Source organism: Rhineura floridana, chromosome 4 (assembly GCF_030035675.1).
Source record: "Rhineura floridana isolate rRhiFlo1 chromosome 4, rRhiFlo1.hap2, whole genome shotgun sequence".
In the NCBI taxonomy this organism is placed as follows: domain Eukaryota; kingdom Metazoa; phylum Chordata; class Lepidosauria; order Squamata; family Rhineuridae; genus Rhineura; species Rhineura floridana.
The window spans coordinates 134,223,920-134,248,848 of NC_084483.1; the positions used below are offsets into that span (position 1 = coordinate 134,223,920).

The 24,929-nt window shown below is 41.4% G+C and overlaps 1 protein-coding gene across 1 annotated transcript in view; it reads left to right on the forward strand.

Annotated features, from left to right (window-relative positions):
- Positions 1 to 19,035, forward strand: part of DISC1 (DISC1 scaffold protein) — a 289,457-nt gene extending 270,422 nt beyond the window's left edge. Inside the window, 3 exon segments of the mRNA XM_061624495.1 lie at positions 6,624 to 6,740; positions 17,517 to 17,612; positions 17,614 to 19,035. Of these exon segments, the coding sequence (XP_061480479.1) occupies positions 6,624 to 6,740; positions 17,517 to 17,612; positions 17,614 to 17,658 (258 nt within the window). The 3' untranslated portion in view covers positions 17,659 to 19,035.
- The last annotated feature ends 5,894 nt before the right edge of the window (positions 19,036 to 24,929 follow it).

Here is a 24,929-nt window from a genome sequence, read left to right on the forward strand (position 1 = left end):
TTTTTACTATGATATATTGTATTTTATCTTGTTTGTTCACCGCCCTGAGAGCTATTCTGCTAAGGGCGGTATATAAATTGAAATAATAAATAAATATTGATCCCTAGTGTAAACTTATTATTTTCAGTACAGTTTAGCAATGAGGTATCTAGTCAAATGTGATCATTGTAAAGTTCTACAGTAGCCATTTTACTTGTATCTATTAATGCTTCCTACAGAATATGAAGATGTCCATCTCTTCCTGCTTTGCATTTATTCATTTAATTTATATATTGATTAATGACCAGGTGACGTCCCAGTAGTTTACAGCACATAAAAGCCAATTGCACAACATTAATACAACATAATTAAAATACACAATAAAAGAATCCCATTGAGATAAAAATAACAATGATTAAAATGTGGAATAAAACAACCCCATTAAAACAGCACAGCAATTAAAACAGGAGACTTGGGTGAAGAGATCATGAGAATGCCTGTGTAAATAGGTGCTCTTCGAAAGCTGGTGGAATGCCAGTACAAATAGGGCATCTCATATTTCAGCAGGGAGTCCAATCCATGACACTGGTGCCACCAGTGAAGAAGTCAATTTCCATGTCACCATAAGCCAATGATCATCAGGCTGTGGTAAGACTAACCAGGTTCCATTTCATAGAATCAATGAATAGCAGAATTGGAAGGGGCCTATAAGGCCATTGAGTTCCATCCCCTCCTGAATGCAGGAATCCAACTTAAAGCATGCCTGACAGTTGGCTGTCCAGCTGCCTCTTGAATGCCTCCAGTGTTGGAGAACCCACCACCTCCCTAGGTAATTGGTTCCATTGTTGTACTGCTCTAATGGTTAGGAAGTTTTTCCTGATGTTCAAGTGGAAATCTGGCTTAATGCCACTAGATAACAAAGTGGAAATCTGTCTTTCAGGTAACCTGAGGGCTTTATACAGTGCCTTGCAAAAGTAATTAGACACCTGATCAATGCTGTTGTATTACTGAATCACAAATGGTACATTGTAATTTTGTTCTGTATGATATTTTATTTTGAAACACTGACACTCAAAATCAATTATTGTAAGGCGGCATTGGGTTTATATTGGGAAATGTTGGTAAGAAACATAAAAAACAAGCATGTTGGTTGCATAAGTATTCAACCCACACATTAATATTTGGTAGAGCCACCTTTCGCTGCAATAACAGCTTTAACTCTTTTGGGGTAGGTATGTACCAGCTTTGCACACAGTGTCAGAGGGATTTTGGCCCATTCTTCTTGGCAGATTCGCTTCAGGTCATTCAGGTTGGTTGGACGTCGCTTGTGGACTGCAATTTTCAAAGAGCACCACAGATTCTCAATGGGACTGAAATCAGGACTTTGACTGGGACACTGTAGGGCATTCACCTTTTTGTTTTTGAGCCACTCCAATATTGCTTTGGCCATGTGCTTGGAATCATTGTCCTGCTGAAAAGTGAATTTCCTCCCAAGCTTCAGTTTTTTAGTGGACTGAAGCAGGTTCTCTTGCAGTATTTCCCTGTATTTTGCTCCATCCATTCTTCCTTCCATTTTAACAAGGGGCCCAGTCCCTACTGATGAGAAGCATCCCCATAACATGATCACCATACTTCACTGTAGGGATGGTGTGTCTTGAGGCATGGGCAGTGTTAGGTTTGTGCCACACATAGTGCTTTGAGTTTTCACCGAAAAGCTCTATCTTTGTCTCATCTGACCACAAAACCTTTCCCCACATCACAGTTGGGGCGCTTTCATGCTTTCTAGCAAACTCTAGATGTGCTTTCAGATGGTACTTTTTGAGTAGCGGCTTCTTTCTTGCCACCCTCCCATACAGGCCAGTCTTATGCAGAGCTCTTGATATGGCTGACTGGTGCACCATTACTCCACTTCCAGCCACTGAACTCTGTAGCTCCTTCAAAGTGATTGTTTGTCTCTCTGTGGCTTCTCTCACAAGTCTCCTTGTTCAAGCTCTGAGTTTTGAGGAACAGCCTTTTCTTGGCAGTGCCTGGGTGGTGTGAGGCAGCTTCCACTTCCTGATTATTGATCCAACTGTGGCACTGGGATATCCAAATAATTTGCATATTATTTTGTACCCTTTTCTTAATCTATGCATTTGTATTACATTATCTGACACTTCTGTAGAATGCTCTTTGGTCTTCAATTTTTTTCAGATCCACAGCCTGACCAATGACCCTTCAACTGTAGGGTTTTTATCCTGACAGTATGACAGCAACTTTAAAGGTTCACAGGTGGAGGCAAATGATAAGGTAACTGTGTCCTCGATAGGGCAGTTTCTTTCATCTGTGTACACTGGGAGCTTCCACAGCACAGGGGTTGAATACTTATGCAAGCAACATGTTTCATTTTTTTAATGTTTCTTCCAAACACTTTCCAACATAAAACTAATGTCACCTTACAATAATTGATTTTGAGTTTCAGTGTTTCAAAATAAAATATCTTACAGAACGAAATAACAATGTACCATTTGTAATTCAGTAATATGAGAGCATTGGCCAGGGGTCTGATTACTTTTGCAAGGCACTGTGTGTAAGCAGCAGAACCTTAAAACCGATTGCTAAGTGACAGCCAGTGTAGATCCCGTAGACCTGGTATGCTATGTGCCCCATAAGGGTCACCACTCACCACCCAGGCTGAAGCTTACTACACCAGCTGCAGCCTCTGGACCAGCCATAAAGGAAGTCCCATACAGACCACATTACAGTAGTTCAAATCTGTATGCTGATATATGTGTGTTGATCCCCACTCAACCCACTTGCCCTTGGCAATTCTTTGCTGTTCATTATCAGTAGTCAAGCTGTTTCATTATTTATAACAGTAAACAGTAACAGAAATGAAAGAAGGATAACTAAAAGAAGAATCTCATTGGGTGGTAGAAAACGATTGGGAACAAAATAGACTTCTAACAATTAAATCATGGTCCTGTTGGTACAGTCTTGGGTCTCTGTGGAGTTATTGAAAATCCAGTCTTTGTTTATAGTGAGATAAGCAGGTTGATCAGAAAAAGACAAAATGATAACAAGAGATGGGAAGGGAAGGGTTCTTTTAATCAGATCACAGGAGTTGCTGCTTTGGTACAGTATAGGTCAAAGTCCTCTAGAAAGGCATTCCCATGTTTCATGAAAGTTTTGTAAGTTTTCCATATATAATCACTTACTGTTGAGGTGCCAGTTCTAGGAGTATGTGTAGCTAGTCATCAATATCAGGTGGAGAGTAGGGTTTCCTAGCCCATAACAGCAGTTTCTTAACATCTAAGTCAGCTCACTGAATCCAAGCCACATTCATCTTATGTAGGGACCATTAGACCAGAGTGTAATCAAACACTAACTGAACAAATGGAAATTCAGACTGTACCTAATACTAGACTGTACCTAGTGTAAAGCTGAGTCTTCGTTTGATGTCTCCCCAACCACTCCAATACATGTGTGTAAGAGTAGTTTTAACTTTCGACATTTCCAACAAACAATCGAAATAACTTAGTCTGAAAAACATGGAAGGGCCCCAGTGAACTTGCAGTAACATCTTTTGCTACATTAATCTAAGTCTTATATCAAGCATGGGATTCTAAATTACCAAATGCCATATTCCTAGACACAAGTTTATCAACTCAACAAGAACAAGACGTGCTGTGAGGCTGATCGGGCACGAGTAAAACGTAACCGTGCCTACTGTGTGGTGGTGAGGGTGGCGAAGAAGGCCCACTTCTCTGCCGCCATCGCATCCTCAAGTAGCCGTCCAGTGGAGCTTTTAGGTATTGTCAGGGGTCTGTTGACACCAACTCTAGGAAATGGAGTTTTAGACCCTTCAGAGGCCCACTGTGAATTGTTTGCAAGGCACTTTGAGGATAAAGTTGCTTGCCTCTGTAGCAATCTTGATGTCCCGTCCACATCTGCTGTAGTCCCCAATGAGGTGTCCAGTCAACGTCTGCTGCAACTTCTTGGGAACAGTTTCAGTTGATGCAGCCTGATGATGTAGACAAGGTGCTTGCGTTGATGCTGCCAGCAATGTGTCTTCTCGACCCTTGCCCTTCTTGGCTTATTAAAGCTTGCCGAGGGGGTTTGACCGAGTGGATCCAGGGTGTGGTCAATGCATCATTGTGAGAGGGAGTGGTTCCAGCTGCCTTGAAAGAGACGGTGATCTGACAGATCCTGAAAAAGCCCACCCTGGACCCATTGGTTTGTGACAACTACCGACCGGTTGCAAATACCCCCTTTTTAGGGAAGGTGATTAAGAGGGTTGTGGCGCAACAATTGCAAGTACTCTTGGATGAAACTGATTATCTTGACCCATCCCAGTCTGGGTTCAGGCCTGGTTATGGGACTGAATCGGCCTTGGTCGCCCTGATGGATGAACTTTATTGGGAGGAGGACAGGGGGAATGCAACCCTGTTATTCTTACTTGATCTCTCAGAGGCTTTTGATACCAATGACCATAGTATCCTTGTGGGCCGACTTGGTGAGATGGGTATTGGAGGCACTGTTTTACAGTAGTTCCAATCCTATCTCCAAGGTCGTTCTCAGAGAATAGCATTGGGTGACTGTCTTTCGGCCCCCTGGCAGTTGTGCTGTGGGGTGCCACAGGGTAAGATCTTGTTCCCCATGCTGTTTAACACCTATATGAAGCCCTTGGGAGCGGTCATTAGGAGATTTGGAGTGAGGTGTTAGCAGTATGCTCTATTTCTTCATAACATCTGAATTGGGACATCTGAATCAGCTCTGTTTTTCCATAACATCTGAATTGGGGAGGCCGTACAAGCCCTGGACCGCTGCCTGGACTTGGATGAGGGCCAATAAACTTGAGTCTGAATCCTAGCAAGGCGCAGGCACTGTGGGTTGGTGGTTCGGATAATTGGTCAGTTGCCTGCTTTGGATGGGGTTGTACTCCCTCTGAAAGAGCAGGTTCGTAGTCTGGGGGTGCTCCTTGATCCATCTTTGTTGCTAGAGGCCCAGGTGACCTCTGTGGCTAGGAGTGCCTTTTACCAGCTTCGGCTGGTAAGACAGCTGTGGCCGTTTCTGGACCCAGATAGCCTGACCACAATTGTCCATGCACTGGTAACCTCCAGGCTGGATTACTGTAATGCACTCTATGTGGGGCTGCCCTTCAGGTTGGTCCGGAAGTTGTAGTTCATGCAAAATGCGGCAGCGAGACTGCTCACTAGGGCAGGGTATTGTCAACATGCTACCCCACTGCTGAAAGAATTGCACTGGCTGCCCACTTGCTACCGGGCCAAGTTCAAGGTTCTAGTTTTGGTGTACAAAGCCCTATACAGGCAGGCCCCGCTTATATGGCAGGTTCCGTTCCAGACCCCCACCGTAAAGCAGAAATCGCCGTAAAGCGGAACCCCATTGAGCATAATGGGGTGCGTTGCACGAAAATGCCACAAAATCGGCTTTAAAATGGGGAATGAAAGCCGTCGCATTAGCGGAACGCCGGGAAGCAAAGCACCAGTAAGTGGGGCCCTACTGTACAGCTTGGACCAGGATACCTGAAAAACCATCTTATCCCTTATATACCCAGTCAATCACTGTGCTGTGCAGGTGAGGGCCTCCTGCAGATACCATCTTATCAGCAGGTCTGTTCTGCACAACATAGGAAACGGATCTTTAGTGTGGTGGCACTTACCCTGTGGAATTCCCTCCCCTTAAATATTAAATGTTATCTTTTTGGCACCAATTGAAGACCTTGCTCTTTCAACAAGCCTTTTAAGTTGAGACCTATCCCAGTCTGCATCTGTGTTGGAAATGCTTTTTAATATGTTCTTAAACCTTTTTTAAAATGTTTTTAATCTTAGAAGATAAAAACTTTTTTTAAGAAACGTTTTTGAAAATGTTTTGTTTTAATGTGTTTTAAAGTTTGTTTTTATGATGTTTTAAAGTTTTTAGTGATTTTGTTTGCTGCCCTGGGCTTCTGCTGGGAGGAAGGGCAGGATATAAATCAAATAATAACTAACTAAACTAACTAAACTAACTAAACTAACTAAACCCTGACTATCCTGTGGGATGAGGCTCAAACTAGATATGATTGCAGCAGATCCACCTTCCCAGGCATGTATGAAGTGGAGGCAGGATGCCTGATTTTAAGGCTGCACACGCTCATGCGCACACACATGCACCCACCTTATCTCCTTAACACCCCTTCCCCAGGCGCTTTCCTCAATCAAACTTCTGATATTACAGCCTGGCTTAGAGAATATTATCTGAAGGCATTTTTTTTTTGGTGTTTTTAAATTTGTATATTTGTATATTTGTTTTTAATGTTTTTAATTGTTGTAAACCGCCCAGAGAGCTTCGGCTATGGGGCGGTATACAAATGTAATAAATAATAATAATATACAAATGTAATAAATAATAATAATAATAATAATATGTAAGTTGTGAGTGGCAAGAGGGCTCAGGATTCCTTTTGATGCATTACTTTCATCCTTAGAATAGGCCCCTCAGCCCCCACTTTATACATTGCTGTGAGAGACCTGCTTTTAAGGAGACAGGTATGCTGCTGAGTTTGCTCCAGAGCAGTAAAATATTGTAAAATACTTATTGTACCTCAATTCAGTCATGCTAATGGCAATCAAAAGTGCACACACTTTTTTTTTATCTGCTTGCAGGGATTTCATATTCTTATGACAGAACTTGAAGAAAAATGTGAAAGAATAAGTGAAAATCTGACTCATGTGGATGATCAACTTCAAACAGCAATTGCCATCTATGATGAAGACTTTTTTCATATCCTTTTTGATATCCTGCCTTTGATGCTCCAGCTAAAGAATTGACTTTTATCAGCACAGGTCTGACATTAGCATGTGCATCCTACTTAAAAGGACTATGTTATAATAGAACATTGTTCTCTAGAAACCTGAACTTGGAAATATTAGTAATAATTCAACAGCAGTGAATTGGGAATGACCAGTGATTTATTAAGAGCCTTGTGGGAGGTCTACCAAGCTGCTTACACTCTTTTTGGGTGATGAGTTCCACATTAGGCTGTGAAACTAGAAGATGGAGCTTGAACAAAAACAGGTGTCACGTGTTTGTCCTCTGAAAGTGCATCATTGAAAATCTTTTTGCAGAGATAAGATTAGTTCATGCAGAACAATAAATCCCAGCAAATCATTTAATGGCTTGAGTTCAATCCACACTGACTCTCCACCAGACAAGGCTTATACCTCCAAAGAAGGTATGTGAACTCTAAGTCCCATCCATTATAGCAGGGACAAGGAAACCTATGGCCTTTCATGTGGTGTTGGACTACCTCTTCCATCATCCTTGATTATAGTCAGGTAGCATGTTACAGAGATACTTAATACAACCTTGGAGGAAAGAAGTTCCACAAAGAGCATATTTTGGAGAGTTCTTAGGAACTGGACTTTTCAGAGCCCCACATGCAGGGTGTGGCGTTAAGCTTTGGCCAGTCCTTGGACAGAGTGTAGCATCTGCAGCAAGAGGTCCTTCACACCAGGGAGGAGTAAAGAAACACTAGTGCCAGTTCACATTCAGTGGTCCCCAAGGGTCACGGCTTCCAGCAGACAGTAGCAAGAAACAAAAAGCTGGGAAGAGGGTGCACATGCTAGAAGCCTGCCTTATCAGAATATTGCCTGCCACTGGCATTCCTTCAGGGACTTGTGGGAAGCTGCAGTCTGGTCTGGTAGGGTGTGGCTGCTTCATGCCTCCTGCAGAGTTCCTCTGTGTGGTGAGAAGCCAGTTGCTACACCACCTGGTTTCCTGCCTCAGTTCAAGGGCAGCTCCTCTGCTCTTGTCTCACCACCTTCCCTTTACAAAGAAAGGAAAGCTTTCAGTTTGCTGACTTCATAGCCTCCTCTGCCCTTGACATAGCTAATGCTGTTTGTCCTATGTTTGTTTATGATTGTAGAGAGGCTGGTGCTATTTCTTCAACGCTGTCCAGTTTGGAACTTCTCAAACCCTGCTTTTCCTCCAGAATAGGGTATGTCTCCTTTGGAAACATGTTGTTGTTGTTGTTGTTATGTGCCTCCAAGTCGACTACGACTTATGGTGACCCTATGAATCAGTGACCTCCAAGAGCATCTGTCATGAACCACCCTGTTCAGATCTTGTAAGTTCAGGTCTGTGGCTTCCTTTGTGGAATCAATCCATCTCTTGTGTGGCCTTCCTCTTTTTCTACTCCCTTCTGTTTTTCCCAGCATTATTATCTTTTCTAATGAATCATGTCTTCTCTTTAGGTGTCCAAAGTATGATAACCTCAGTTTCATCATTTTAGCTTCTATTGATAGTTCTGGTTTAATTTGTTCTAACACCCAATTATTTGTCTTTTTTGCAGTCGATGGTATCCGCAAAGTTCTCCTCCAACACCACATTTCAAATGAGTTGATTTTTCTCTTATCCGCTAAGCATTCCTGTCCCCCTGTACACTGCATAATTCTGTCTGGGGACTTGCTGTATTATATTCAAAATGGGCAGCAGCAAGGAGCCCTGAGCACTATCCACTCCAGTCTGTGGGTGGCTGTATTTCCTACTTTTAAAAATTTTAAAGAAAGAAATACATTTTAGAGGAACTGATGCATTGCTGCAGCCCTCAGACCAATTCATAAAAAGATCTAAAAGACTGCAGATTCTGAAGTGCACTCATGATCTGATCTGGATTATGATCCACTCAGATTAAATCAGGGGAGTCCACTTTGGAATAAGAGTTTGGCAGATTCTCCTCTAATCCTACTGGGAATGGAGCTGGCTAATGGCCAGCAGACCATTGGCTATACTGGCTGGAACTGATAGAAGTTGGAGTCCAACCACATCTGGAGAACAATCAAGGCACAAAATGTTAACTGGATAGCTGCTATCCAGTCAGCAGCCAGACACCCACTGGCTCTGGTATGCTATTTCTTGTCCACAAGGCAACCACACAAACAGCAATGCAAGCTTTCTGGCTTCCATTAATGGATAGATGGGGAGCAAACCCCGTCAACCTTTTTTGTGCTTCTTCGCTGGTGATGGTGCCTTACAGTCTTAAGAAAAAAAGGTCAAAACTGACATTTTAAGAACAAAGGAAGAAAGAAAATACATGGTTTACATTTTTTTTCCTCTTAAGGTGGCAGTTTGGTGATAATAGTGGGGTAAGTGCAGGCAGCATGAAGGCTTCCATATTCCCTCTATATATTAGGTGTATCCTACCAGGCATCCGCTTTAGTGCTAAATACGCCAACTGCATATCGGGGAACACTCCAGCACAGATGTGCTCTCGAAGAATAGTGATAGGACCATTTTTCTAAGGCTTGCTGAAACTGAGAGGAGCCTTGTCATTGGCTTGATCCAAAATTAAATCAGACTGAACAGATGTTGTTTTGAGACTTTTTCTCCCATAAATGCCATGAAAAGTGTATTTGAGCCTGTTCCATGCTATTTGTGCCACATCTTAATAGAGAAGAAAATGCAGAATAGGAACTGAATGTACATTCTTTGTGGAGTAAGCTTTACTTTCAGTTTAGACCAATGTAAACTCTGATGTAAGCACCTTCAAACTATATTAAAGCATTGTATCCTGTAATGTGTATAATACCTCCATAGAAGACATTTTGGGAGACATAACAGCTTTTCACATATTCAGCTAAATGTATGGAGGAGCAATTATCTTCCTGTTCCTAACCTCCATGAGTTCAGCCAGGCATATACATAGATTTTACACACACACCCCTCTCTCTCTTTGAGCACACTGCTTTTAGGAACATAAACACTTAGGAAGCTGCCTTATACTGAGTCAGACCACTCCACTGGGCCATCTCGGTATTTTCAATGCTGACTGCCAGTAGTTCCCCAGGGTTTGAAGCAGGGGTCTTTCCCAGCCCTACCTGGAGATGCAAGGGGTCGAAACTGGAATCTTCAGTATGCAAAGTAGATGCTCTACCACTGAGCTCCAGCCCTTTTTGATGGTTCTTGATCATATGGTAAGGGTCATACGTGCCTGCAGTTGTACACCCATAGGAACTATGCACACATTCTGTGAATGGGAGGAGAAGGGATGGCGCAAGTGATCCCTCTCTTCCTTCCACTTGTTTAGAGGAATATGTGAAAAATGCTATACTCACCATGCGCACAGATGCACTTACAAAAGTAATCTACTTAACCAAGCAAAGTATTATCATCTACAGCCCAAACAGGAGGTGTATGTCTTGGCAATGTATTTTCCCCTTAAAATATTCAGTGACAACTTATTGTTGTATATTGCCCTGCAACTGTATTTGTGTCCTGTGCTATATAGTGAAATAACCATAGCAGGATGGGCATTTATTTATTATTTATTACATTTATATACCGCCCCATAGCCGAAGCTCTCTGGGCGGTTTACAGCATTTGGTTCTCTTGAATGAGGAAACAGAAATTGCTAAAAGGCTGCTTATGTCAACTTGCATAAAGGCAAAGCTTGCTGAATCTGTCATGCCTACATAAAGTATAAAGTTAAAAATCACAGTTGCCTTTTTGTTTCAAAATTCTTCTGCAATTAAATGTCCATAAATACAAAGCCTGCTTGTACTGGATGCGTACAGATATGTAGGGCTAGATAAACAAGACAAGAGGCAGAGGAGGAGGAGGAGGAAAAAGCATAGGAAAGCACAGGAAAGTGAGCAGGAAAAGGTGGTTTTATGTTTTGCTCATTTGGATTTATAACATAAGAACATAAGAAGAGCCTGCTGGATCAGGCCAGTGGCCCATCTAGTCCAGCATCCTGTTCTCACAGTGGCCAACCAGGTGCCTGGGGGAAGCCCGCAAGCAGGACCTGAGTGCAAGAACACTCTCCCCTCCTGAGGCTTCCGGCAACTGGTTTTCAGAAGCATGCTGCCTCTGACTAGGGTGGCAGAGCACAGCCATCATGGCTAGTAGCCATTGATAGCCCTGTCCTCCATGAATTTGTCTAATCTTCTTTTAAAGCCATCCAAGCTGGTGGCCATTAGCCCATTACTGCATCTTGTGGGAGCAAATTCCATAGTTTGACTATGCGCTGAGTAAAGAAGTACTTCCTTTTGTCTGTCCTGAATCTTCCAACATTCAGCTTCTTCGAATGTCCACGAGTTCTAGTATTATGAGAGAGGGAGAAGAACTTTTCTCTGTCCACTTTCTCAATGCCATGCATAATTTTATACACTTCTATCATGTCTCCTCTGACCCGCCTTTTCTCTAAACTAAAAAGCCCCAAATGCTGCAACCTTTCCTCGTAAGGGAGTCGCTCCATCCCCTTGATCATTCTGGTTGTCCTCTTCTGAACCTTTTCCAACTCTAGAATATCCTTTTTGAGATGAGGCGACCAGAACTGTACACAGTATTCCAAATGCGGCCGCACCATAGATTTATACAACGGCATTATGATATCGGCTGTTTTATTTTCAATACCTTTCCTAATTATCGCTAGCATGGAATTTGCCTTTTTCACAGCTGCCGCACACTGGGTAGACATTTTCATCGTGCTGTCCACTACAACCCCGAGGTCTCTCTCCTGGTCAGTCACTGCCAGTTCAAACCCCATGAGTGTATATGTGAAATTAAGATTTTTTGCTCCAATATGCATAATTTTACACTTATTTATATTGAATTGCATTTGCCATTTTTCTGCCCATTCACTCAGTTTGGAGAGGTCTTTTTGGAGCTCTTCACAATCCCTTTTTGTTTTAACAACCCTGAACAATTTAGTGTCGTCAGCAAACTTGGCCACTTCACTGCTCACTCCTAATTCTAGGTCATTAATGAACAAGTTGAAAAGTACAGGTCCCAATACTGATCCTTGAGGGACTCCACTTTCTACAGCCCTCCATTGGGAGAACTGTCTGTTTATTCCTACTCTCTGCTTTCTGCTTCTTAACCAATTCCTTATCCACAAGAGGACCTCTCCTCTTATTCCATGACTGCTAAGCTTCCTCAGAAGTCTTTGGTGAGGTACCTTGTCAAACGCTTTTTGAAAGTCTAAGTACACTATGTCCACTGGATCCCCTCTATCTATATGCTTGTTGACACTCTCAAAGAATTCTAATAGGTTACTGAGACAGGGCTTTCCCTTGCAGAAGCCATGCTGGCTCTGGTTCAGCAAGGCTTGTTCTTCTATGTGCTTAGTTAATCTAGCTTTAATAATACTTTCTACCAGTTTTCCAGGGACAGAAGTTAAGCTAACTGGCCTGTAATTTCCAGGATCTCCTCTGGATCCCTTTTTGAATATTGGCATTACATTTTTTTTTCTGAGGAACAACAAATGTGAGATATAATCAAACTTGACTTGAAAGGTTACAAAATTTAAAAAATTAGAAACACAGAAACAAGCCTACTAATATGACCTCTAAAGGTCTAGCTGCCACTTCTCTATGTCTCATTCCTTCTTCCTCCAGTAATATCCTGTTTTACACAACATGTGATGCGACAACATGGTGTTGTGTTTTCACCCACCCCCTGCCTCAAATAGTTGGTTGTCAACTAAACACTACCATGGAGAGAAACAAAAGACAGCAGGAGCAATAGTCTGTGCCTCTTCTTGTAATGTCTAGAAGGCCTTAAAACACTATGGTAAGAACTCCAGTCAAATCCAACAGAATTAAATCCCAGTTTACACAGCTGTAAACATTGCCCTTTTTGAGTCCATGCCACACGGTTTATTTATTACATGGGTACATTTCTTTTCCTTGGAGATGCTCAGAGCAGCTTATGTTGGACCTCCAGGCAGTCACCGTATTCAGTCACCATAATAGCATAACGGCCTCATCTTTCCTCAGACTCTTCCTTGGCCAAATTTGCTAGGAGCAGCAAGAATTACAGCCAAACAAATGCAGGAAAAGACAGGAGGTGAGAACAGCATTGGACTGTGTAAGGCAGTCACCATGGCTGATGGCAAAAGTCTCCTCCACACATGTTTGTATTATCTGAAGTCTTAAAACTGGTTTAGATGTTGATTTATTTATTTATTAGATGTTTTACCTGCCCTTCATCATAAGATACCAGGGCAGGTTACAACAACAAAATATACAATTATAAAAACAGATAAAACCATTACAATGACAAAACAAGCAAAACAGCCCCCAAAGTAACAGAGCAGTATTTTCACTTTATCTCTTTGCCTGAACAATATAACATAAGAAGAGGGGACTCAGAATCCAGCAGATCAGTTTCCATGGGCAGGAGTTTCCCGTTTCAGAATGCAACCTGGCCTTGGAAGCTGATCTAACAGAGTTCTGAGAGTTCCATCTGCCAGTATTAAACTGTTCACACACTGATGATAGATTATTTGCAAATGTGCAAAAAGGCTGGTAAAAATCATGTCTGAACTGGCTCTTAGGAAAAGTTCTTGTGGCACCTAAACCAATTCCCAGATGTTTTCATGTCTAAATTAACCATTAAAGTAAATGAGTTCTAACTGAGGGCCAAGTGGGTGCTCAGAAGCATGATTTTCCAAAAACTTGCAAGGAGAGGTACAAGTACTTTGATTTAATAGGTTGAAGATGGCAGCCCTTGCGTCTTTAATGAAAAAAGGGAGGGAGGGATTAAAAGGTTCCTTCTGAGAGATCTTACTTCCTGGTGCTGTCAAGTAAGCAGTTCTGCCAATATTTAAACACACATTGTGGCTTTGATTAATAATTAAACTTCTATTAGAAGAAATAAATCCCAGATGCCATTGTTTTTCATTATACATTTTTATGGCACAGAATCCTGGAATCAGCCAGCCTGCTAGTAGGCTATGAATAGCACACCACACAAATGAAGCCAGAAACCAGCACTAATTCTTAGCACTGAATATTTACACAGAGCCACTAGGGATTTTTATTAATATTGTAGCTTTTCAAAGCAAATATTAAGCAGTAGATTTTGCATTTGATGAATGGATTGGAGACCAAACAATCAAATTAAAGCTCAATCCTATATGCACTTACCTAGGAGTAAACCCTGTTGGACTCAAAGGGACTTATGCCAAAGTAGACATGTATAGGATTGGCTGGTGAAAATAAAACTTGTGGGTATCTTTGCTTCTGCTGAATTTGTTGAATAAGAGGTACCAAAGTGAAGCAAACCTACAAAAGAGTCCATGCCTGTTAATCAGTGGCATATGAAAATAATCTGAATTGTTAATTGGAAGAACCAAAGGCAAGAGGTGATGCAGTGCTGGTGTCTGAGGAGTTGATGAGAGGTGTTACTTTACTATCAGGAAAGACTTTGCATTCCCAGTAAAATTAAATGGATTTTGATATTGCAATTTCACAGTCATTTGGGGTCTTAATTAGCAGTTATGGTTTGACAGACAATCTGAGTGCATGTAATAATTTGAGATATAATGCTTTTTTGTTGTTGCTGCAAGAAAATGGGTTGGCTATTTGAATTCTGCATGCATAAAATACTCTTTCCACAACCTACAAAAACAAGCTGCCATTAATTGTTTTAAAGCTTTCAATAGTCAGTTTGAAATGCCAATGGAGACATAAGCAAACCACTCATGCATTTCAACTCTATAAACATCTCTCTCTCTCTCTCTCCAGAGAAGTTCTTCCAACCCTCAACTGACCCCAATATCCAAGGTCATCATAGTCGGGCACCTACTAATGCCCACTCCTGGTAGGAGGCCCACTATTAGCCCTCAAAGCCTCTGGCCATGCTGTTCCTCCTCCTCCCTGTCATGGCCTGTTCACCTGCTCACTCTTAGTGAGCAAGCAGTGTTGGGGGCCGAGGAGGAGCCTCTGCTTGTCTTGCCCTGCCTGTAGATTGGGCCTGGCAGAAGAGGGCAAGCAAATGGGTAATGGCAATGGCAGTGAGGAGGAAGAAGGACCACTGAAGATGTCTTGACCAAGGACCCATCACAACTGCCAGCCAGCAGTGAACCGTGTTTTCTTCTCACTTTCACAGAGTGGTCCCCCGTCAGCTACTCTGAGGCTATATTCCTATATAGTCCTCACTTACCTGTGAGAAAACTCCATTGAACTCAGTGAAACTGACTTCTGAGTAGACATGTATTGATGGCACTGTGAGCACAATCTTAAACACACACACACACACACACACTATAATTTCATTTCCCTCCCATGGAAGTGATAGAACTGATGCCTTTTCTCTCATTGTAGCTAAGTAATTTTTTGGAATCCTATGGAAGATTATCCACCCAAGGAAACATAGCATGTAATCTCAGATTGTTTATCAGTAGTAGTTAAACCTCAGGAAGTACCCTTTGTTCATAAAGTGCTGAAGGGTCTGCTCTTGCCACTTGTGGTTTCAGCTACGCTTTATAGGTGAGATCCAATGTTAGTGATACTCAGAGAAGATTCACTGAAACTAACTTTAAGACTTCAGTGGCTCTACTCCATATGACTTAATTGGCTATCACCTTATGACTAAATCGCAGTGCAACAATACCCATTTTGCTATCTTGGAAGTGTCCTGAAGGGAGAGTAGTCACATGAAGAATCACAGAATAGTAGAGTTGGAAGGGGCCTATAAGGCCATCAAGTCCAACCCCCTGCTGAATGCAGGAATCCAAATCAAAGCATTCCTGACAGATGGCTGTCCAGCTGCCTCTTGAATGCCTCCAGTGTCGGAGAGCCCACTACCTCTCTAGGTAATTGGTTCCATTATCGTATGGCTCTAACAGTTAGGAAGTTTTTCCTGATATCCAGTCGAAATCTGGCTTCCTGCAACTGAGCCCATTATTCCGTGTCCTGCACTCTGGGACAATCAAGGAGAAATCCCGACCATCCTCTGTGTGGCAACCTTTCAAGTACTTGAAGAGTGCTATCATAGCTGCCCTCAGTCTTCTCTTCTCCAGGCTAAACATGTCCAGTTCTTTCAGTCTCTCCTCATAGGGCTTTGTTTCCAGTCCCCTGATCAGAAGAGAACAGTGCTCCTGCAACTTTAACAGCAGTACAGAAAAGAGATTTCCAGCATGACAAGCTATGCCGCCTGCTGAAATTCCTTCTTCTACAGAAGTTAAAATTGCAGGAGCGCTTTCTTTTTTACCTGGACACCAAACTATATGAAGGGGTTGTTTGTTTATTCTCAATACACAGTTTTAGCACAAAGCACAAAGATAACACCTTCTTCTCTGTATGCTGCCTCTAGACTGAAAAAGCTGTCCAAAAATGCGGGCAAAAACTGATCTTATCCTTTTTAATTTCCCTTAATGTAAAAAGAGAAAAGACTCAAACATCACAGCAAATGTATGTAAATTACAGAAAAAGATGAAATCTTGAGGAAGCTTTAAGAGAATCGGAAGCTGCCAAAAGGCTTTTCAAATTGGTATGTGTGACAGTCTGGCATTGAAGATATTTACATAACTTTCCCATGCTCCCCTATAGTTACTCCCCTACCCCCAAAGAAGAAGGATTTTTGATTTATCCACTTCATAACCTAAGGATGTCTTTTCATCTTGACATTGTTCTTGGGTAAGGCAGCATTTCCTAATAGATCATGAGCCCCAACAAACATAAGAAGCAAGGAAGCACATCAGTGTCAACTTGTACATTGCCCTCTCTCTGTGTAGGGAGTTCTTAAATATTTGGCTCCAAACCAAGACACTTTAGTTTTCCTTGAAGTGCAGTTTCATAATATATTATCATCCTAGTTTGAAATGCAAAATAGCCATTATTTGATTGTTCCCTTGCTGAACTAATTAGGTTAGTTTTTAGGCCCTGTTTGCATTTTGTTCTAGAATGAAATGTGTTGGTATTAAGAGGGATCATTTTGTACATTAATACTGATCCAACTTCAGGATTGGGGCTGTAGAGTAAGTAATTCCAGGTAAGCTTTTCCAGGTAATTCCAGGTAAGGCTGTAAGGCTCAGCACTCTTAATTGGGGGTAGGTTCTGTTGAAAGTAGTTTACTTTCAAGTAAGTATGTTTAGGAACAGATTGTAAACTTGTGTTCTGTTTTTTGTTCCTGTACCATGGGATGGCCTTTCATTTTATGGGGGAAGCTGTGTGTGTGAGAGGGAGGGAGAAAGAGTTGGGGTGAGGAAAAGAGAAATCAATTCTGGCCTCAGATAGAAGTGAGGGCAGAGTATGTATGTGAACTCAGAGAGGAGCTCTGTTCTTATGTAGTGAGAATTATCATCAGTGACTTGAAGGTTGGGCACAGAGAGCAAAAAGAAAGAAAGAAAGAAAAAGTTCTCTGTGTTCATTTATATTCCTCTCAAGCTGAGATCTAAGATTATTCCCTCTGAATAGTGGCTGCAAGATTCTCTTTGTATAACACATTGGGATTTACAACAGCCACTTACACACACACACACACACACACACACACACAGCTGCTCATTTCATTCCCCTCAAGCAAAAAATGCTACATGAAGCTGTTTGTTGCCCATGGGCTCATGAAGACAGGATGGGCAGGGAGGGGGGGTAGAAGCAAGTGTGAAATATGTATTAATATTTAATCCAAGCATTTGGATGAACTTGATGCTGCAATTAGCTAGCAATGCCCATCTGTTGTGCACAGTACAACAACAACTTATTAAATAACTTGGAGAGAGGAAAGGAGCTGCCAATTACCTTTCAATTTATTCCTTAATAAAGCATATACAGTCTCTGCAGAGCGAGATCCAGATGGTGAAGGAAACTCTCCAGGCCATGTTGGTGCAGCTCCAGCCAACTAAGGAGGTTGAAGAAGATGCTGCTGTCAACTTCCTCGGTGACAGCTGGTGTCCGGGAAAGCAAAGCTTAGCGGAATAATGAGCAAGAAGACGGAGGGGAGGAGTTTAATTCAAAAAGATTGCTGTCAAGAACGGAATACTGTCTTAGCAGGCCTCCAGGATCCTTCCCATCTCTGCATAACTAATAGCAACTAAATCAATTGGGGGGGGAGCAGCCTGGAGGTCTTGCCTGACAAGCATTGCAGTCTGTGTTTGCTGGCCCAGATAGGGAAACAGCTTTCAGAGAAGAGCATCCCATCCACTCCTGTGTAGCAATTCCAAACTGATGTGGTTGAAATGGTGCCCCAAAGTGAGATTTATGTAACAAAGCCATGATAATCTGCTTGTGAATTCCTTGGTTTCTGGTTTTCCCCACAGTTGACAATGTATCGTGGAAACCTGTGCATTCAGAAGTCAGGAGAGCCTGTCCTCTTATGCTAAAGAGCAGTGGCTATTACAAGTAATTTAGTTCTCACCTTGATCGCATTGCCAGTGTTACTAGACATAGCTGTTCAGAGATGGCCTTTCTGATTAGGGGTGGGGCAGCTGTGGCCCTCTAGCCACTGTTGGACTCCAACTCCCATCATCCCCCGGCAGCATGGCCAATGGTCATGGATGATGTGAACTGTTATCCAACAACATCTGGAAGACCACAGCTTCCCCACCCCTGGTTTAAGGAGAGGGTTGCATTTTGGGCGTGATTGTGCACTCCAGCACTTGAAAGCAGGAATACACAACCCAGGGAAAGGGAAATAGGGATAGCAAATGAAAAAAGCATGGTAGCTAAATGTCAGGACATTTTAAACTCCTCAAAATGCTGTGCATGAAGAGGTATGGCTTTTGTCACACCTGAAACACTTGCACAACCACTTAAACCAGGTGCCACATATTACCATAGTAATTTTAAGGGGAGCAATGGATATAATTGTATTTTCACAGCAACACAATATTACTACTGCTTGAATACAGTGGAAATGTGATTGGACAAGAATGGATGTTCTAGGTAGCAGGACATATTCATTCATCACACTACAAAGACAGCACTATCTGGAGGAGCCTTTGCAAACTTTTATGTATTTTGTTGCACCCCTTTGAAAAATATTCCCCCTCCCCAAATTATATTTGAGAGAGAGAGAGAAGGAAACCACTAAGCTGGCGTGTAAGCTAATAACAAAATGTTGCTAAATGAAATAACAGCTACATATACCCATTGGCATTCAGTATAATTGTGATAATTTACATCAAACAATGACATAGTAGCTTTTTCAACCATCTCATTTAATGTTGCAAAGTGAGAATAAATGCCTGTTAATTGTAAGGGCAAAAATTATTTAAAGTAATAACCAATGTTTTTAATTTTTTAAAAAAAACAAACAAACTGATGATGCTTAGTGTAATTAAAAACTAGATAGATGCTTCACTGTTTTATATGAAGACTGGTTTTTAATATTCTTCTGAAGTTTTCTACAGATTGTATGTTTTGAAATACATATGTATGTTGAACAACTTATGTTGAATATGTATTTTAACCACATCTATTAAATCAGGATTTATTTATCTGCAAACTGTTTGGCTTATTTCAGGATAAAAGGAAAGCAATATCAAAACTATTAAAAGGAGACTCATAGGAACAATGAGCAGGAAGTAGGGATGGGCAAGAATTCTGCTGAATTTAGATTTAGCACTGGATTTTTCAGTGATCCGCATATTCTCCATCTATGCAGAGCAATCCTGTTTGCTCCGAACTTCAGAGGCTTTCCTCCGACACTAGTTCCCCCCTTCAAATACTCCCTCAAATATATTATTGTACTGATTTTACTCACAGCACAGCACAGCATTACATCTCTCTCTCTCTCCCCCCCCCTCTCCCCCCACAACTCCAAACAGGAGGAAAAAAGCCAAGTCTCAACCTTGTTGACTCTAGAAGGAGGTGGAAGGGGCACTGAAAGCTGCTTTTCTCCTCAGGCTACCTCTGCTTGCTTGCTAACATGAAAACTGACCAGCATCAATTACAGTGGAGAAGGAGGCAGTAGCAAAACTGCTTTCTTTTATCAATATTTTCTTTCAAATTATTAATATATTCTTTCTTTCAGAATATTGGTATTTTCTTTCATTTATTGATATTTCAAAATATCAATATTTTGAAAGAAAACATGAATATCAATATTTTTGGAAGAAATTATCAATATTAATAAATATTTTAGAGAGGGGGAAAATCGGACTGGTAAAAGCAGCAGAAAGCAGACAAAAATGAACTTGAATCGATACTGCCTGTTAGATTGACTGAATGCTTTCAAAGCTGCACCAACTAACATCCCATCCCTAGCAAGGAGTGACCAAAATGCCATCTAGCTTTTGAAAAGCAGATCTTGGATAAAGACTTTGCTAGGGTCTGGCATGTCTCAGTCATCTCTTGGACTATTGTAATTTACTTAGGGTGGTACCTGTAGAGACAATTCAGAAACTTCAGTGGTCACATGTAGAGACAATTTCAGAAGGTGGCAGACTAGTTCAGTCTGGTTCTAGGAACCAGGTTACATGAACACTGCAAAACTCCAGCAGTTGACTGTTACTGGAAAAGTTTGAGCTGCTGTTTTTTCTCGCTCCTTTTAAACTCCTTTTAAATACAGAGTTTTCTTCTATGTGCCTGCCAAGGGTAAAATCTACATCCAGAATTTACTTTGGATCTCACTGCCACTTGCAGCAAGATTGGCTTGCAACAGGTGTCTTCGTGGTGACATGTTCCTTTGTTTGGAATGTTCTCCCCAGGGAAACCTATCAAGTGAGTTCCACTGGAACTTTGGAAAATCAGTGAAAAGTTTTGATTTCTCTATCAGGTTTTTGAGAGCAATAAACTAATGAAGTATGTTTCATCTGGATGATGGTTTTGACTAGGGCTGAGCCAAAATGGGGGGCATTTTGCAAACATTTTTGCCTCCCACAAAACATGTTCTCCTTTTCAGTGATTATCAACACAGGAGTATTAATGGGAGGTGGGAGAGTACCAAGGTAATCAGACCAACATGCCCTCACTGTGATCCAGACATACATAGGTAACTAGATGGGGCAGCAGTACATAGATAGGGATGTACATTCAAATGCTCTTTTAAATGCATGTCCCCATATGCATTCAGCTAGGTAATGCAGGACTTTGTTTTTGTTATGTGCCTTCAAGTAGATTATGACGGAATTCATGCTATGTACTTCCAGCACAGCATGGCAAGATAGAAGTGTTTGGGCAAGTGTTGCTTTCCCCATAACAGGAACACTTCATTTGTACAATGCAAGGTCTGAGTGAGTTATATCACTGAGATTTAACAGGAAGCCTATTAACTTAACTATCAACCAAGTCTATGCTCCAACGACAAATGCAGAAGAAGAGGAATTGGAGAAATTTTACGCAGAAGTACAGGAAGAAACTGATCACACATCAAAACAAAATGTGCTGATAATCATGGGGGACTGGAATGCAAAAGTAGGGAACAGAGAAGAACTAGGAACTGGGGGGAAATTAGGAGATAGAAATGAAGCAGGAGAAAGACTTATTGAATTCTGTGAAGCCAATAATTTATTTCTTTTGAGCAACCAAAAAGATGACTGTATACGTGGACATCACCAAATGGTCAATGTAGGAATCAAATTGATTGCAGAAGATGGAGAAGTTCCATACTTTCTGCAAAAACAAGACCAGGAGCAGACTACAGTACAGATCATGAACTGATCATATTGAAAATCAAAGTAAAGCTAAAGAAGAACAACAAAGCAATCATAATGCCAAAATACAATTTAAATAACATCCCAGAAGAATATAAAGATCAAGGAACAGATTTGAGGCTTTAAACTTAGTTGGCAGAGAACCAGAAGAACTATGGAGTGAAGTCACAGACATTCTCAGGGAAAGAATACCTCTAATTAAAAAAGAGAAAGACCTCCATGGATGAAGAAACTCTTAAAATGGTTAAAGAGAGAAGGAAAGCAAAAGCAAAAGGAGATAGAAACATGGTTAGAACCCTAAATGCAACAATTCGGCAACTAGTACGTAGGGACAAAAAGAACTATTACAAAGGTTATTGTATAGAAATAGAAGAGGAAAACAAAAAGGGTAGAACAAGAGCCCTATTCCAAAAGATTAGAGAAATGAAAGGGAAATTTAAACCAAGAGTAGGGATGTTGAATAATCAACAGGGGAACACACTGACTGACCGAGATGAAATAAAAGGAAGGTGGAAGCAATACAGGATGCCAGGAGATGCCAGGATGACAGATTGATTCATGTAGGAACCATATGATGAAGAACCAGGAATTGTAGAATGTGAGGTGAAAGCTGCTCTTAAAATATTTGGAAGAAACAAATCACCAGGAACAGATGGCATACCAGTATAGTTGCTACAAGCTACTGAGACTGAATCTGTCCAAATGTTGACAAAAAATGGTCAAGAAATATGGAAAACTAAACAATAGCCCACAGACTGGAAGCATTCAATATATATACCAATTCCAAAGAAAGGGGATCCCAGGGAATGCAGTAATTATCGAACTATTGCCTTAATATCCCATGCAAGTAAAGTAATGCTCAAGATTCCACAACAAAGGCTCTTACCATATATGGAGCGAGAAATGCCAGATGTCCAAGCTGGATCTAGAAAGACAAGAGGCACCAGAGATCACATTGCAAACTTACATAGGATAATGGAACAGACCCAGGAATTTCAGAAGGAAATTACCCTGTGATTACAGCAAAGCCTTTGATTGTGTAAATCATGAAAAACTATGGAATGCCTTAAAAAAATGGGGGTGCCACAGCATCTGATTGTCGCAACCTATACTCTGGACAAGAGGCTACTGTAAGGACAGAATATGGAAAAACCGATTGGTTCCCAATTGGAAAGAGTGTGAGACGGGTGTATTTTATCATCCTACTTGTTTAATCTATATGCATAACATATCATACATAAAGTGGGACTGGACCAAGATGAAGGAGGTGTGAAAATTGGTGGGAGAAATATCAATAATTAAAGATATGCAGCTGGTACCATACTCTTAGCAGAAACCAATAATGATTTGAAAAGAATGCTGATGAAAGTTAAAGAGGAAGGCACAAAAGCAGGACTACAGCTGAACGTCAAAAAGACTAAAGTAATGACAACAGAAGATTTATGTAACTTTAAAGTTGACAATGAGGACATTGAACTTGTCAAGGATTATCAAAACCTTGGCACAGTCATTAACCAAAATGAAGACAATAGTCAAGAAATCAGAAGAAAGCTAGGACTAGGGAGGGCAGCCAGGAGAGAACTAGAAAAAGTCCTCAGATGCAAAGATGTATCACTGAACACTAAAGTCAAGATCATTCAGACCATGGTATTCCCAATCTCTTTTTATAGATGTGAAAGTTGGACAGTGAAAAAATCAGATAAGAGAAAAATCAACTCATTTGACATGTGGTGCGCACACCATGGACTGCGAAAAAGACAAATCATTGGGTGTTAGAACAAATTAAACCAGAACTATCACTAGAAGGTAAAATGATGAAACTGAGGTTATCATACTTTGGACACATCATGAGAAGACATGATTCACTAGAAAATACAGTAATGCTGGGAAAAACAGAAGGGAGTAGAAAAAGAGGAAGGCCAAACAAGAAATGGATGGATTCCATAAAGGAAGCCACAGACCTGAACTTACAAGATCTGAACAGGGTGGTTCATGACAGATGCTATTGGAGGTCGCTGGTTCATAGGTTTGCCATAAGTCGTAATCAACTTGAAGGCACATAACAACAATGTCATCATGGAGTCAGATCTACTTGGCTGCATGGCACAGGGACACCAGTATATGCATTGTGTGATCCCTGATTGGCTATGCTCTCATAGTGAAGGTCTTCTCAAATAAAAAAAAAGATACAAGAAGAGCAGCAGATCAGGGAAACAAAGGCTGTACATAGGTGCAAAAGCATGGAAGTTGGGTTTCTTTCTTTTTGCAGGTCCATTCACATACCCCTTCCACAAAAGGCTATTTTTGTTTAAAATGTCACTGAACATCACAAACATTCAGCAAGATACTACTTTCAGCTGCTGGGTTCTAAATTGTTTGTTAATGTTCATCTTAACCATAATAGCCAATTACTTTGAAATGCATTGGTTTATTATACCTTAGAGGGCAGAAAATTGGGCTACATTTAAAAAAAAATCCTTTTTGTGCAAGACAGGATAGTCCATTCACCAGTCCCTCTTTGATCAGCCTATACAATCCAGCCCAGATTGTGCTATAAGCACAGCTCTGAAACATCACTTTGATATTCCTGCAAAAAAAAAAGCTCTATAATTCAGGAAAGAAGCCAAACTACACAGTACCCGGAAAGGGAAGGTTTGCTATGGTAAATTGAAATCTGGGTGGCAGCAATCCACCAGTTTCAAAGAAGCTCGCACAGAAATACCACCCAAGGCTTGTACCAGTGAATGGAGCTTACATATAAATTGGTTCAGGTTTGTGGGTAGTCCATGGAGCTTGTGGGATTAGTTTCAGTTGTAGTCCAAGGATGTAGATAGGACACTTGTGGCGGTAAGGCAACTACATGCCTTCTCAATCCCTGCCCATCATGGCTGGCAAAATTAAGTTGGAGGGAACTGATTGAATGGTCCAGGGAAGAGTCAGTGCTTTACTATGGGATGAAGTTATGCCCACCACCTTAAAAGAGGCAGTGGTGTGGCCCCTCTGTAAGAGGGCCTCCCAATATCTAGAGGTTTTAGAAAACTAGCTGCCCAGTTTCTAGTATTCTCTTCCTGGATAAGGTGATCGAGAGGGTGGTGCCCAGCCAATTACAGGTATGCCTGGAGGATGCAGATTATCTACATCCATTTCAATCTGGTTTCAAGACCCCTTTTTAGCACCAAAACAGCCTTGGTTGCCCTGATTGATGACCTCTAGCATCAATAGAGAGACAGCGGGAGTGCAACTCTGTAGGTTCTCCTTGACCTTTCAGTGGCATTTGACACCATTGATCATGGTGTTCTTCAAGGGAGTAGGAGTTGGAGGTACTGTATTATAGTGGTTCCACTCCTTCCTGCATGGTCACTACCAGAAAGGAGTATAGTACTAGTTGCTCAGTCCTTGTCTTTTGGGCTGAGGGGTCCCACAAGCATCTATTATGTCTCCTGTGCTATTTAACATCTATATGAAACTGATGGGAGCTGTCATCTGGTGATTTGGAACATGGTGTTATCAGTATGCTGGTGACCACACTGTTCTATCTCCATTCCATCTGAATCAGGAGAGGCTGTGGAGGTATTGAACAGGTGTCTGG